Here is a 15,786-nt window from a genome sequence, read left to right as displayed (position 1 = left end):
GAGGGAAGTTTCAATGTTACAACCAAGCTACCAATTTACCTGAACATATCCCATCACAGTAGAGCAAAGTCTGGAGAGTAGCACATGTCGCTAGTAATATCTGGTCTTCAGGTGGGTCTCCTGACTAAGAGCACGGTGAGGCACACCCCTTCATATAAAGCCTTTTATTTTAGTGTGATTATTCAGTGAGGCAGTGAGGCTTTAAGTTGCATATTCCATTTGCATGAGGGGACTTCTTAAAAGAACAGTTTGCAGTCTTTTCTAGGAAGACCACAGGACAACTAAACTCAAGTTTCAGTTGTGCCTTTATTACAGTGGAACAAGAATTGATCATTACCAGAGACCCTTCCAGGCACTGTTCCCCACTTTCCAACCACTGGAAAGCGACTTCAGTTCTGAACTCTACAAATTCTGCTCTAAGAAATGCCGAAGTATTGCTAGTCAAAGGAAGAAGGCAGACTTGGCCATGAAATTAAGAGGGAAAATCACAACAGTGTTCACAACAGGGGAAAACCAACTTCAGAAAGGGCTCAGGCAAAGGGAAGCAAGAAAAGATTGGCATTACTTATTTATCTACTGTGTTACATTCATTGAGTTTACATGGTTATCTGTAACTAAAATAACAGGAACTAATCTCTCTCTGATGACAGCCAGAGCACGAGTTTGAAGCTCAGAACAAGAAGCGGCACATTCATAACACATTACAATGCCACTAGTGGGAATTCAGATCTCAGGTAGTGTATAAAGACTGAAGAGACTTGTGCTATATGACATCACCCCACAGAACATCCAGTTACTCCTTAGATTTCTTATTCCTGCAAAACTTCATGGTCCTTAAACAATAAGAGCTCTGCCTGACTGAATTTAATTCCTAGTGCTCCTGGCAGAAGGTAAGAAATATGGATTGCATCAGAACCCACAAAATCCTGTAACTCCAAAAATGTTTTTTGCCTTTTGTCTCTGACCAAGATTGCTGGTTATGAGGGGTAAGTTACAAGGACAGTTCTCTAGGAACAAGAAACATGGGAGGATACTGGGAGAAATAACAAGGACTGGAAGCTGATATTGTCATCCTTATTTTCCTTTTGCAGCTAAACAGTAGTCCCAAAAGTCTGGAAAAATGACAGCCCCAGATGATAGTACTGCTTGTGACTGATTTACAAGAAGGAACAGCTGAAATGATGTACTTGGCCCACTGAGTAAGCCAAGCTGAGAGCTTTAAGCTAATACAGTACAGAATTTTACTTAGTAAAATCCCATCATCAATTGACAACAGGAAGAAAATATGAAAACAGACAAAATGAAATTCGAGTGAAGGCAAGAGTGCCATGTATTTTACATGGGAAGAAAAGAAGAAATCAGACCTGAAAAATTAAGCATAATTTGTGGAGAAAAATCGAAAGGAGAAATATTTTGTATTTATCACGACAGCACTTAGGACATCTAGAATACTTAGCAAAATGGGGTGTAATGGAGATACAGTAAATTCATTTCGGAGAAGGAGAGCAGAATACTGGGAAATGCTGTCCCTGACACAGAGAAGTGATATTGGCTAACTAAGCTGAAATATACTATGCAATTATTCAAATTTTCCATAATAAACACTGCAAGATGAGAGAAAACACAGGTGGTGCAATACATATAAGGTGCCAGTAAAATGTGAAAATTAAAAGGATTTTATTGACTGATATGTTCTTCCTGAAAACTCACTGAAATGTACAAACTGGACATTCAGTAACTGATTTGTACATTCTGTATGTTACACTGATTCTTGTAGCCACTTTAAAGAGAGAGTATTATTTTCACTTACAGGATGTTCACATCATTGCAGACACCAAAAGTGTTGATACATTCTAGTCTAAAAGTGAAACCAAAATAGAACTGGACATAATGGTACACCGCTTTATGCCAATCCTATTGACTCAACATGCGCGTTTCACACATCAATTCAAAAGTACCTACTGTACAGTTAGTGAAACACCCGACCAAGCATATGTCTGAAGTCATGATTGCTTATTAAATTAAACCCCTTTTCCTAGATTTCCAGGCCATTTGTAGAGATAAATGTATTTAACTGAACTTGATTCCCTGCAGAATGTTCAGACAACCATGTCTTGTCAGCATCTCTTTGAAAACCGAAGGTCATACATCACAAAGTTAATTTCAGGTGTAGATATCTACACAAATGTGCGATTAGTTTCCACAGGCTTCAGAGTCTTTGCAAAACAGAATGCCCTGTTCTCTGTCCATAAGCTATCACCTGACAAACAGTATTATTCTCAATTAATGACTGCCTATTTGTAAATTAAGAGCCACTTACTGATTTGAGGCCTGCTAGAACAGCTAGGTGTATTTCAGAGCTGTCTGAGGGCTTCAGAGCTTCTAATTTCAGAACTCCCCCATTTGTTCTTAAAATCTGCAGTCATTATAACACTACACAAAGGCCACAGCGCCTGTAACGCTCCATTCTGTTGCTGTTACTGAACACTGGGCATTGTCTATGTAGCAAAAGATATTAAATACTGTATGCCATACTTAACCTGAGGAGCTGTCTCATGGATGAACTCATATATGTCTTTGTACTTGTTTTCAATTAACCAACCTTTTAATTACAGTCCTATATTTCTTTTTTTCCTGGTACAATCCTAAGAGCAAAAGGTCATTAGATTCTGAAGAAAAGAGGTCTCTTTTATAAGCTCAATACAGTACTTTTATATTTCAGACTATGATATACAATGTATACCATAAATTAATTTAAGACAAATACTTGTCACTTTATCTATGTAGGCACAAGTAAATCAGTGACTTTACTGAAGCGGAGAAATCTTCAACGGTATCATGATTCTGGACTCCATTTCCTGAATAAGGGGCACTGAAAAAAATTGAGACAGGGTTCAATTTTACTAACAGACATCATTAGCAGTTCTGCACACTTGGTTTGAACAGATACCATTGTCTTCAAATGACTCTCGTAGCTAGAGCATGCCAAGTCATCAGTAACCACAAACATTCCTGTAACTGAAGCATAGTAGTTTTGAGAACAAGTGATTTTTTTTAATATAATCTGTCTGCTCCTTTGAAGACAAATATTTCTATTCCTTTTCACCATAATGAAAGTTACCTTACATTTTTCTGGTATACTTCCTTTGAAATGTACCCTATGGAACCAAAATCTGACATGCTTAGCATACTTTTGTGAGTTTTGTTATGAAAGCTATCTTTGATCTCAAAGATCTCCTGGCCTCTAGTTCCAAAGTCTAAATTCCCTTTTCAAAGGAACACATTTAACAAGGCTCCCGTATTTCATGAAATATTAGAGGTAATAACTTAAGGTAAATTCCACTATTGGCTCCCTAAATTTTGGACACAAACTTAAGCATTTACACAAATCTGTTCTTCTACAGCAGAGATGTTTGTATAAAAATTTACTACTACTGTAGCAATTTCTTAGCAATTAGGCAACTTTTTTGAGTTTGCATGATCAACTGCAAAATTCACTTTGCAGCTTAGTGAAATGTCCCTCCTTTCCCCTACAGCAGAAAAACTGACACAGACTGCCCCCCCGCCCCGAGATGCAAAGCTTTTTATCATTGTGCAATGTACTGAAGAACAAAAATGATGGCATGTACAAAAGTCTACCTCCAGCATTCCAATGAAGTTAATAGGTTACCTGTGTAATAGACTAGTTCATCCCATCCAGGTTTATGCCACGCAGCATTCCTTATATCTTCTCTGGTTTGGAGATCTTTGTAAGCTGGTGAGGGAAAACAACAAGCACAAAGCTTAGAAGTAACTCCTTTTCCTTCTACACATGAATAGCTCCCTTATAAGTATTCTAGTGTGTAATTAGGAGGCTGCAAACACTGGGAAGGAAAAAAGTCAGAAGTTCTCCACAAAAAGGAAAAGCTCCCAAACCAACGCAAACAGGAGGAACTGGGGAAGAGAGAGAATGTCTTAGACACAGGTAAGACAGATAATGCAACAGAGTACAGTTCTACATGAGTGGTGTCAGATTTCTAATGCTGGAATATAATATTCTGAATTGTCGAGATATGAAGATAATACTACATATTTTCTAAAATAAGTATTAGACAATGAGTTTCTTCAAGTTGAAACAATCCTGACACGTGAAAAGCAGCTAAGCATTTGTGGAGACTAACACACAGAGAAAACCAAAACACCATGATGTAGTAATGTAAATAAATGCTTGACTTTCCTTTTTGTAGGTGTGGTATATGTGATACTTGAAGCTAAACTGTAAAAACCTGACTTTAGGATGAATGGGGATGGAGAAAAGAGATGGTAGGACATGGCTTGTCATGTTTATGTTACTGAAAGCAAACAAGTAGTCCCTAATAAGAAAGGGCCATGAGAAACTGTTGATGGAAACAGAACAAAACATGAAATGTTCACTTCTGCTTGCTTGTTTGAAGAATAAAGTTACCTACACAAAAATTAAGAAAATCAACACTTGATGTAAAACAAAAAAACCATTTTAAGACATTCCTTTGCCTTTTGTAAAAACCTTTTCTCCTGGGCAAAGTCAACGTCTGTTAGGGGCTGATCCAGTGAGAAAAAAGGAGAGAACACAAATTTACCCCAAAGGTGATGAACCATATATAGCTGTCCAATTTGCGAGAAAAATCCTCCAACTGCTTCATTGTTATCCTGTCGGAAACGAATTGCACGAGCCCTACAGAAGAGCAAAGCAGCCATTAAAAACAGCAGATCTGGATAGGAAATAAGTGATAAATGAAAGGAAAACAGAGTTGAAAGGAAGCCGAAATGTTAAACAGCACTTGCAGTACACTTCAGCAATTAAAAATAAGAAAAAAATCTGCAATACACTGATTTTCAGCTCTAAGTAATTAAAACGTACCCATATATCTTGTTAGAATGAGTTAAAATTGGGATGCCAAGAGTTTCACTAGACTGTGCATTAATCATTCTTTAATGTTAGATTCAGTATAAAGAAAACTGCTGGAACAGTGTCAAGTGGCGAGCCATTTTTACAGCAGGTTCTTCTAAAACTAAATCCTTGACTTTCAGTCATGTCGTCTTTGCCACACTCATTCACCACAGATTTTGTGGTAATGGAATACAACTTTTTTATTCACATAGACCTTTGCTATGCAGCTGCCTATGCAATACTCCATGATTTGTTGTGTAAATAAGATCAATATTTCTCTTAACTATAAATCTACTGTAACTTCCAAAACAGATTGGCTACCACTATGGATATGCCTAGTTTATAAAAATTCTAAATTCAATGTACTTTATTCAAATTACTGTAATTAAGTAAATTACATCAATGACAATGACACGTCTAAAAATCCAAGTCCTCACCTTTGTCAAAATAATTGAAAATACTCCAAACTGTTTAACTATCAACCATTAGAATTGCAAGGATAGTGAATGTAAATGGAAAGAAACTTACACTGGTTTTAAATAAGACAAAATCAGAAGCATATATTCAACAGAAGACTGTCTCAAATGCTTTTAACCTATGTATTAAAATACAAATGTGCTGCTCAATAGCTTTTCAAGAAGCAACTTGACTTTAAAGATTAAAAGAGCCAAGATTTAGCCCATTTAAACTAAAAGTCAGCTTCTAGTGGTCTTGTGAAAGATCAACAAAGTCTCAAGGAATTAACCGCCACCCTTCACTAAGCAGTGCTTTCTGCTGAAAATAAATGGTTTCTGCTACATTACAGCAAACTAAAAGGGTTATGGGAAAGAAAGCCAAACCACAGAGCCCACAATGTTGTTTGCACACAGAATTCTTCTTTCTTTCCGCAAAGGATAAATGAAGGGTCAAAGATCTATCTTACAAGTTGCAAAAGTACAGAAGCAGGCCATTAACTGGGTGACTGAAACGCTTTGGTACCATTCTGCCACCTCCACTTCATGATTTTTAAACATACATCTCTCAAACAGGAGAACACAAGTGCTAAAGCAATACTTACCAGTAATTTCCCCACTCAATCATTGTTCCGGGCTACAAAACCAAAACAGACTGTTAAAACTGTAGTTTAAAGAAAGTTAGAATATTTGGACAGTTTTCACAACATTTGCATATGGAAAACACTATGTATTAACAAAATCACTTCCTTCAAGTGATAAGCATATTATAATAATCAGTAATTACTCTGTTTACTTACTATATTACTTATTAGTCATTTGCCTGAAGTTTCCTTCAAATGAAAACACAGGGGTTTCAGCCCTGCAGATATTAGTACCTTGTTGGAGCCTGCCTCCATTTTGGACCCCACACTTTGAGAGCAACAATGACTCAGACATCAGCTTTGATAAGAACCAGATTTTTAAGATGAGATCTGTTTTTCATCTACATTGTATAAACATGCTTTGAACATTTTACAACAGCATGGAGTTTAAAAAATAAAAAGAAAAATTTAAACTTACTCTAAGTTGATAGGATCTCAGCTCATAAATATTAGGCCCCTCTCTGGGAACAGGTTCATTCCAGAAACTAAACTCCAACAATAATTGGTTCTTGCGCGAGAGAAGCATGTTACCTCTTTCTTTGCGAAACTCTGTGAATTCCTAAAAAACAATGTGACCGCTGTCAAACTATGTATTATGTTTCAACAACAAAAAGCAGTATACCATACGGTGGGTTAGATTATTATTTTTTTTAATGCTATCTTGGGGGTTTAGGACATTGAAATCCTCTAAATTGTAAAGGCTTCTAAATTCCCCTGGCATATTTGAAAATTTCAAGTGGCATGTTTACACAACACTAAGTGTGTTTCATAAAGTATTCACATGTTAAACTTCAGTATTTCTGAATATGAGAATAAACCCTTTTCCAAAGAGGCTTCTAAGTTTGTATAGGAAGTGATGAGATATTGAAGTGGGTATCCAAATGGGCAGCTCTTTGCTCTATTCTTTGTTCTCTTCTGAGTAAAATAACCAATTCTAACAAAATCAAAGCATTTTACCTTATTTTGACGGAGTTTACTCATGACCTCATTGAGAGCTGGATAGCCTCCCTCATATCTCCACAGATGAACTGAAACAGAAAAAAGGAAGCTTTTTCAGGGATGTCACAGACCAGTGCTAAATCTTATGGAATATCACAGTATAAAACGCTCTTCATACTACAGAATTATACAAAAATAGAAATCAGGTAACAGGTTTAAAAATAGATTTTCACTAAAGAAAGCACTACACATTTGAACATTTTAAAAGTAATGGATGGAATCATCTGCTTTTTGAAAAGGGTTCTCTTGGAGAACTTTGCAATCTACTCTGAAGATAACAGGGAAATTTCTGAAAGGACTTTTTGTTGCCATGCTAGTAAGATGTGATGACTTTACATGACTGTAGTTGAAACTGAGATTCAATTTAAGAGGATGACTTAATTCCAAAAATGTGTTTTATACCAATTTCTTTTAAGAGCAGTAGAGGGGTAGACTTTTTAGTTCAGTAAATTACTCAAGCACAGAGAGCAACACACATTCTGTAGGACATGAAAAATGACGCAAATATTATTTTTGAGGTAAACATTACATTAAAAAAAGCAGAAGATATCTGAACATGCTAGAAATGTTACATTTGCTAGGATCTTCCCCATAAAAACGATTTCAGAACAGGTATCTATATCTGAGTTATTTCAAAGCATTCTCTCTTTAATAAATCATAATAAACCCCTTTAATAAATCATAACAAGATTTATTTACAAGCACTTAATATAGCAAGGCAACAATATTTCACCTCAAAGAGTCACAAAAGCTATTTTCTCTCCTCTAAAGCAGTCCTGTGCCTTTTCCAGGAGAGCAAACTGGAGACTAACATAAGGCACTTCATGATAGCAGATTCATCCAGTGCGCCTGCTTCTGCTGTCTTATCCCCAGGGCAATTTTGATATATCCACCTAATATTAACACAGTCTGGGCACATGTACTAAAAAAGTCAAAACCCCATAATCTGCTTTATTACACTGCTAGAACTGTTGCAGTAACATTTTCAAGGCAGGCTATGGATGCAATTACAGATACAGTCTTTGTTAATATGTTACAGAAGCAACGAATGAGACTTGGCTAAGATACTCTCACTTCAATTGTCTTCATTCCCCAATTTCCCTTCAACTTTCAGAATTGTTTCTCAGACATTGTTTGTTTTCTCTACTGTTATTTCTTCACAATTGTTTAGTGCCAATATTGCAATATGTTGTGAATGCAGGAAAAATTAATGTGTACCTATTTTTCAATAACAAAGCAATGACATTGATACTGGCATAGCTCTAACAATGGAGCTACATAACAAACTACATAACAAATATCAGTACATCACTCTGTATTCGTGGCTTCCCATTCCTTCAATTTCCCAGAGTCTAGGAAATTTTTCAGGTTTTCTCTCTACATTAGACTCTTTGTAGTTACCTCTGCAGCAGCTCTTCAGTAATTTCTAGTTCCAATATATTTTCAATCTGCATAGTTAGGCAGCATCCTTATATGAACATGAACAGAAATATTTTTATTTTTCTCCCATAAAGGCCTAGCTTATTGTTGAGTTTACAATGCAATCATTTTTTCAGATGGTGTGAATGATTTGCATTTCATTATCATACAGCAATTACAGTATGAAAGTCTGAGTAAAGCTTTTATACTGGCCAATGCAAGATAAACTCTGTCTTTGTAAGCCTTTGCCTTTATCCTAAATATTCAGGAATGTAATCTGTGCCCGCAAAATATTACAGGACCACATTTTGCAAGCATTTCCCAAAACTGTTAATCTACCACCTGGAAAACATGAAAGTGTATTAACAATAGGACAAATTTTAGGAATTAATGCTTTACCGTCAAACTCAACAAGACAAAAAGCAAGCACTGTAAATGTTAATGACTACTGATAATTGATGCACACACACCCTCACTATATACATTGCTAAAGGTTTACTGTCAACAGAGATGATTTAAAGAGAAGAAACCTGCCAAGCACACGTTTCACTTGTATGGTTTTACATTCTGTTGTACTTCTATCTCCTACCAGCCTGATCTTGCTCTCCGTACCACGTGTTCCAAGTCCCCACCAGTGCACATGGGTAGTGTTTTTCTTCATGAATCTTTGGCAGCACCTCTTGACTTGAAAACAAGGAATACAGACACTATGTTGCATTTCCTTCAGGGAGGCTACAGTTGATATGTATAATACATTACCACACGTTTATCATTATGGTATGAAAATTCACAAGCTGTACTTTTCAGAAGAGAAAGCTGAAATACAAAAATCTGCTATACAGGGGGAAGATAGCTACAAGACTATGAAAAATTAAGGTAAGTGTTACCATTTCTTAGACTGTATGACAAATACACAGCATGGTAGAATTCTTTCGATGCAATAAATTATGTCTATCACCCTAAAGGGTTATCCAACACATTAGGAAAGTAAGTATCAGGATGTCTCACAGAAAATGCAGCTTAACTACATGGGTGATTTGCTTTAGGAAAAGCTTTTCCTTATCAAGGGAGGTAGAATACACAATAATAGGAAAGGACAGTCTTCTGTACCAGTTACAATGCTATTAATTCTGTTGAGCTGAATGAATAAAAACATGTATTTTGGTAGATCAAATGACGACTGTACTTCATAGTATGCAGCCTTACTGCTTTCTACCATTTCAGAAAGTGGTCTTAGTTTGAGGCAACTTACCCATTAAAGCATACAGTGAAACTGCCTTAAAAATACCTCCAATTTCTGTTTGAGTATTTCCAGTATTTCTAACATTTTTTCAAACTTTGTGGCCTACATTAGCATTAAGAAATTAAGTTTTACTGATTGCTGACTCAGTTACCACAGCTTTCATTGCACTGTATTTTGATGAATAAGTCAATTACTCCAGTTGAACTTTGCCTTTTAATATTTTTCCCTGAATAATTACCCCTCTTACTCAGTTTGGCTCATAGGCAATGAGTCTTTGCACAATATCAAGTAATAGGAAGTAGGCTGGTCTGGGGCTGAGAGTCATTAGATACGAGTTTTTCTCTTGATTCTGCCACTGACTTTCTAGACAACCTTGAGCAAATCTCATTACCAATTTGTACCTAAAGATTTCTCACTACATAGTGTAAGTAATATGATAGAATGACTCTCCAAGGATGTTTTCAAGGATGTTTCACCATCAGTTCGTTTTTACAAAGCATAATGAGATCCTAGAAAGACAGCTTTAAACAGGAATGTTACATTATTACAATAACCCTAAAATATATTTTGTTGCAAATTATAGAAAAAAAACACCCACAGAATACCTTATGAACACCATCTTTTTCCTTTTTTAAAATAACTGTTCCTAATTCTTCAGAAGGGGTCCTTAACCACAGTGTTTCATGAAGTACTCTCATAATTTTCTTCATGATATTATTTCTTTATTAATACATGATGACTAATCCTTATGCTGATTTGATACAGAATAAGGAATTAACCTGTTCATCTTTATTTTAGGGAGAAGAAGGAGGGAAGTTCAGAGAGGCTTAGTTTTTTTTATTACTCCATTCCTAAGTTTTCTCCTTCCCTGGAATACTTAAATTTGCTTTGGTTTGGAAAGAATAAATCTAACCACACATAATTCAGCTGATTGCTGTCAGCAGTTTCTTTCTTTGCTATTGTCTCTTTCCTTGAAAAGAAAAGCTTCTGCTTTCACTCAACATTTAGGCAGCTCATGAGATAAGGCAGAGAAGTGGTATCCTGTCTTGTATAATTGGGCATGTTTATATTAAGCTTTTAAACAGAAAGTTGGCTAAATGCTAATTGTGCTTCTCTGTGTATTTATTTTTTTAAACAAAAAAGCTAAAAATACCTTATGAGTGAATGTTATTCTAGTGGATTTCTATGTTTGTATAGCAAGGAAAACAGTTTTGGGTTATCTAGACCCATTTCAAAGCTAAATACATGAAGGCACAGAGATGTTAGACAACCTACTCATGGTTGTGCAGGTAACCAATAGTCGAGGAAATAAACTGGGAGTTGTGAACTTCTTCCCCACCCTCCTGCCCAGCTGGTGTTTTCACCAATACACCACACTTAAAAAATTGTTGTAGTAGAGTATCATTATGCTAAGAATGTTCTATTTAACTGACAAGATGATCATTGTCAGTGAGAAAGCACTGCTGTTTCGAAACGTGTGAGGCTCACTACATTTCCAAATTTAAACATACAGTTCTTGAAAAGGCAGTTGTTCTGGCTCCAGAACAGTGATTATGTAGGCAGAACAGGACTAGTATTTCTGCAATTTCATCCTTGAAGTAGTAAATTTAAAATGTTACTAATTCATACATTTTATAAAGCTGTAACTTTTTGGAAAACCCCTAACAGTACTGCTGCCTTTGAAGGATATCACCCCAACGTAAAGATCCTATCCAAGGATTTGCATAGCTCTTTAGGAGTAAATCTCAGTAACAATACTTTTGTAGAAGGATATAGATGAGCTGAGAGAAAGTCAGCCCCTGGGTTTTTAAAATCTCCTCAAAGTTATACTTCAATTTAATACTGGCATGGAGTTTTACTTACCGGTGATCCCTCCCTTTCCTTCTTGTATGCACACAATAACCACCCCCAACACATACCTACATGGCAACTGGAGTGGGACACGGTAGCATACCAGAATCTACCTGCATGGACCAGCAATTGTAAGACAACTAAGGGAGGGGGGAGAGCTGTTCCAACAAATGTCACCAATGTTTTCATAAAAGGTATCATCCTACATTTCAGCTTAGGAAAATGGTACTTCCAAGAGGGAAGGCAGGGGGTGAACTGAGTAAAGTATCTTTTGCCATCTCTCTCCAAGAATAACATGATCTATTTAACACCATACCCTGAAAGTAAAACCAGATTTTTTCCACCTCCCCTCTAAATAATTATGATATTTGCCAATTTTCAGAACAGCTTGTGATCAAATCAACATGTCTAAAATGTGAAAACATAATACGCACACTTACCAAAGCTTGTTGTAGGCCTCTAGACATTCTGGTTTTACATTGTGAACTGAAACAACAACATTACGTGAGAAATGCAGGAACAGAATAAAGAAATGGTAATGTTAAATATAAAAATATCACTCACTCTGTAGTTTATACAGACTGCTGGTCTCTCTTTTGGCTAGAAGGTTGGAGTGAGCATCTTTCCTTGGATCGACTTTGCGAACAAATAGCGATTTTAACCAACTGTCTTCACGAGGTCTGCTAGCTGAAGATACCAGCCCCCTACATATTAACAAGTACATTATACTGTCACTGAGTGTGTCTTGAAAATGCCCACAACGCAGGGAAGATAGGTACAACCAAGTTCAATGCAAACAGTATCATAACACACAGTTACATATACATCTGTTACTAAAACTTTCCACTGAGCCACTTCCTAGCAAGGTAAAGGCAGTTCTTTCCCTGCTGAGATTAACCCTCTCACAAACCATTTTACTAGATACAGAGCTGAGCAGTTAACCATACACTATCCACTTTTATTCTTTGTGCACATGGCAGCGAACAGGTGGATGGCTGCTTTTGCTGCCTATTTATCCTCTTTTTAATCAAGTGTCTTTGCTCAAAAAGGCTGGGTCTGTCCTGATGTACACAGACAAGAGTGAAAAAGAGCAAAAAAAGTGTGAATAAGGAAAAACTTGTACAGTGTAAACAGGAAAGTAACTGCCATATGTTCCTATGTTGCTTAAATATAGCTCTAAAAAAGGAAAAGTTAAATAGTGCATCTTTCAAGAGAAGAAATATAATGAAAGTCTAATTTGGGAAAAATTGCGAGTGGTGGGAAACAAACAGCCTGCAAATGCTTCAATTCCAAATTCTGGCAACTGTACTATGTAGGGGTACACATCCACATTCTTTGAACAGCATTCACAATTTTCCTTTCTTTGAAACAGAAGAATTTCACTGTCTTTTTTTATCTAATCTTTATGCAGTTTCTGCAAGTACAATTCCAAAATAACGCCACTTCCTTTTACACCACAGAGTACACAAAACATTACAATTGATAACTATGCTTTTTTAAAATGATGTGTTAAAGGAATTATTCTTCTCTCTTCCAGCTGATGGAAGACCCCTCACTCACCAAAAATTGTGCAGAAGGACAAGAGAGCTGATATATTCACTGATTCTTTATAATGTATGACAGGGGACCCCAAGCTCAAGTGTTTTTTCTTCTTTCTCCTAAGAAGCACTTCCTTCAGTTTGCCTCTTTATGATATAGGGTTTCTGCTGAAATACTAAAATACTTCTCTGACATAGAAAAAATGTGGCAATGCAGCTGGAAATTTAAACCTTTTCCTGCCTCAGAATTCAATTTTTCACCCTTAATAACTGACTAGAAGATCCAGAAGATAGCTATCAATCTTCAGCTATACAGCTGTCTTCCAGATACCAGAAGTTTGTGACAATCATTCAAGGAAAAAAAAATAGGGAAAGAAAATCTCAACTTCCTTTGGGAGAAATACCTTCATGAACACGCCTGTCTGTATTACACAAAAGTAGTTCACACTAGCAGTGTTTTTCAACAATCAACCTTTTAGTCCCAATGTCTGAAAATAACATAATGAACTGGTTCACCCTCTAGAAGCAGGATGGAAGAAAGGAAAAGTATTTCATAGCAGAGAAACAATAACAACCAGAAGAACAACTGCAGCTGAGATGACCTTCAAGGTTAAGAAGTAATTTGTAAATATCTTATTGGTGTATTTATTGAAAATGGTGCCGCCTTTGGCCCTAGGCAAACACACAAACAGGTTACTGTGCTGAAAGCTAAGCAGCTATTCCTGAGTACAAGCATTTAAAAGGGCATTCCATGATAAGGCTGTTGCTAGAATAGAGGGTACACAGCTGCCTGGAGTAGACATATCTCTGATCTCAGCTGGAGGAGGCGAGGCACAGGTGACTGCAGTTGTGTCGTCACATCTACATCAGGTGCCACAGGAACACAAGCTGTCCCAGATTATAGGGGGTAAACCCCACCTAATAAATCCAAGTTGTTTTAAAAAGCTCCCTTAAAGTAAGCACTAATATTCAGTGGACAACAGGACTCCAGGTGACAGAACTCAATCCTAGTCCTGCAGTCCTCATTTTTTCAACTTGGATCCATAAACTATTTGCATTTCCTCCCCTTTATTAAATGGAGTTAGAAAACTAATATTTAGAACATTCTCCCATGAGGATTATTGTTTGCAGTGAACTTTGAAGATGAAAGAGACAAATAATCACGATGCTTTTTTTGTGAACTAGCTTTATCAGCAGCTGGAGTTACGGGGATTATACTGAAAAGCAAATTCTTTTCCTATTAGGAGAGTCTCACGACTTGAATGTTAAACTGCACCTGGAGGTATATTTAATTTTCAATACAATGAAATGAGTAATACTTTACATTTATGTACAATCTTTTACCCAGCAATTTTAAGTTCCTCATGAACAATGACTAAAAAATCATGACTATCCATCTAAATATATACTTCACTTATAATAAAGAACAGTAACAGCTGAAGTTTATTAAAACAGATAGTCAGTGCACCCAACCTGAGATGCTAGGGTCTTATTTTTAATCCATATCCTTAGAGAAGTCCTACACTACTGGTGTCATTCTGGACATCCATAAATCAAGAAGCCCTGAACTGATTACTGGTTCACTTGTGTGGGCAATATGTACCCAAAATTAACTCTGGACGAGTAGGGACTAAATTAATGTCTTTGGACTGCCAGTTGTGAGCATCAACCACAGATTAGTTCAAAACTAATCCATCATCCAAAAGATCTACTTTTAACTAACTTCTTAGCATTATGCCCCACAATATTACAATACAAGTCTCAAGTAAAACAGATATTGGATCCAAATTGTTCCAAACCCCAAATACCACTAATGAAAATGTGAATATACACATAGAATGAATGTAGACACACTACATGGAATTACCACCACACTTCACAATTTTTTATTTTCTGAGAACAATACTGATTAAAGAGAGTTTTCATGCAATCTTTTAAGGCACTGCTTTACTTTGCTAGCAAGTTCTTATCCTACAAATGTTAACAATGGGCTTAGCTTTCTTGCTACAAAGATTGGGCTATGAACACAAAAGTGTAACACTGAAGAGCTTGCTTATATTAGATTAAAAACAATGGTGAAAACACTTCTATCACACTTAGCTTCTGCTTTAGCACAAAATATAAACTGGGTGGGAGATATCAGGTCAAGTATTTAGATTTTGTAGTAACCCATGTCTGCCTGGAAGAGAAAGAAAAACAACTTGTCTATAATTGACACTTTTTGATCTGTGGCCTAAACAAGTTTATTTGAAACTAGGAAAAAACCCCAAAACATGCACATAAAATCTCACAACGTATACTCTCCAAAACTTCCCCCATTCCTGTTTCAAACAGCTGCTGGCAGTGATGCCTCTAGTCTTGCACAGGGGCTGCCGCCCATTCTGAGGCTTAAGACAGCAGCTTTCCCCGTTTCAAAGAAAGGGAGGAAAAATGTGCATAGACCCATCCCAGCTTGACCACTTCTGTGTCTCCAACAGCCAGGGAGCATGTGTCTGCTTCCTATACTCAAGACACGTGTGCACATCTGTGCCCTGAGAGCTGTGTACGTGTGTGCGCACCCTTCCCACCCAGGAGGTGCGTGCATGTGCCTGACCTTTCACAGATCAGACATGTAGGCACGCAACTGTCTGCACCCCAAAACTTGATGGATGTGTCTGTGCATGTGCCAACACTGTCTGCATGTGCACACACATCCCAGCTCCTAAGGGAAGTATGAATCCATGTGTCCTGA

The 15,786-nt window shown here is 36.8% G+C and overlaps 1 protein-coding gene across 1 annotated transcript; it reads right to left on the bottom strand.

Moving 5' to 3' along the window:
• Positions 1–1,657: 1,657 nt before the first annotated feature.
• Positions 1,658–14,265, bottom strand: GBAS (glioblastoma amplified sequence). The gene is made up of 9 exons (XM_010573568.1): positions 12,082–14,265; positions 11,958–12,003; positions 9,013–9,107; positions 6,963–7,033; positions 6,424–6,564; positions 5,967–5,998; positions 4,599–4,693; positions 3,671–3,754; positions 1,658–2,872 (listed from the first exon to the last, which is right to left on the bottom strand). The coding sequence occupies exons 1-9, from the start codon at positions 12,239–12,241 to the stop codon at positions 2,808–2,810; spliced, it is 789 nt and encodes a 262-aa protein (XP_010571870.1). The 5' UTR covers positions 12,242–14,265; the 3' UTR covers positions 1,658–2,807.
• Between the last annotated feature and the right edge of the window lie 1,521 nt (positions 14,266–15,786).

The sequence above is a fragment of the Haliaeetus leucocephalus genome, unplaced genomic scaffold, assembly GCF_000737465.1.
Source record: "Haliaeetus leucocephalus isolate CR32 unplaced genomic scaffold, Haliaeetus_leucocephalus-4.0 Scaffold395, whole genome shotgun sequence".
Classification (NCBI taxonomy): domain Eukaryota; kingdom Metazoa; phylum Chordata; class Aves; order Accipitriformes; family Accipitridae; genus Haliaeetus; species Haliaeetus leucocephalus.
Note: the sequence above shows the minus strand (reverse complement) of the source record. Positions and strands in the feature narration are given on the sequence as shown.

Excerpts from the sequence above, each read along its gene's own strand:
- GBAS (XM_010573568.1), bottom strand. The coding sequence starts at position 12,241 with ATGTACTTGTTAATATGTAGGGGGCTGGTATCTTCAGCTAGCAGACCT. Across the intron at positions 5,999-6,423 it reads TGAGATCCTATCAACTTAGA|CCCGGAACAATGATTGAGTG; the intron begins GTAAGTTTAAAT and ends TTGGTTTTGTAG. Across the intron at positions 2,873-3,670 it reads TGAACTAGTCTATTACACAG|TGCCCCTTATTCAGGAAATG; the intron begins GTAACCTATTAA and ends AATTTTTTTCAG.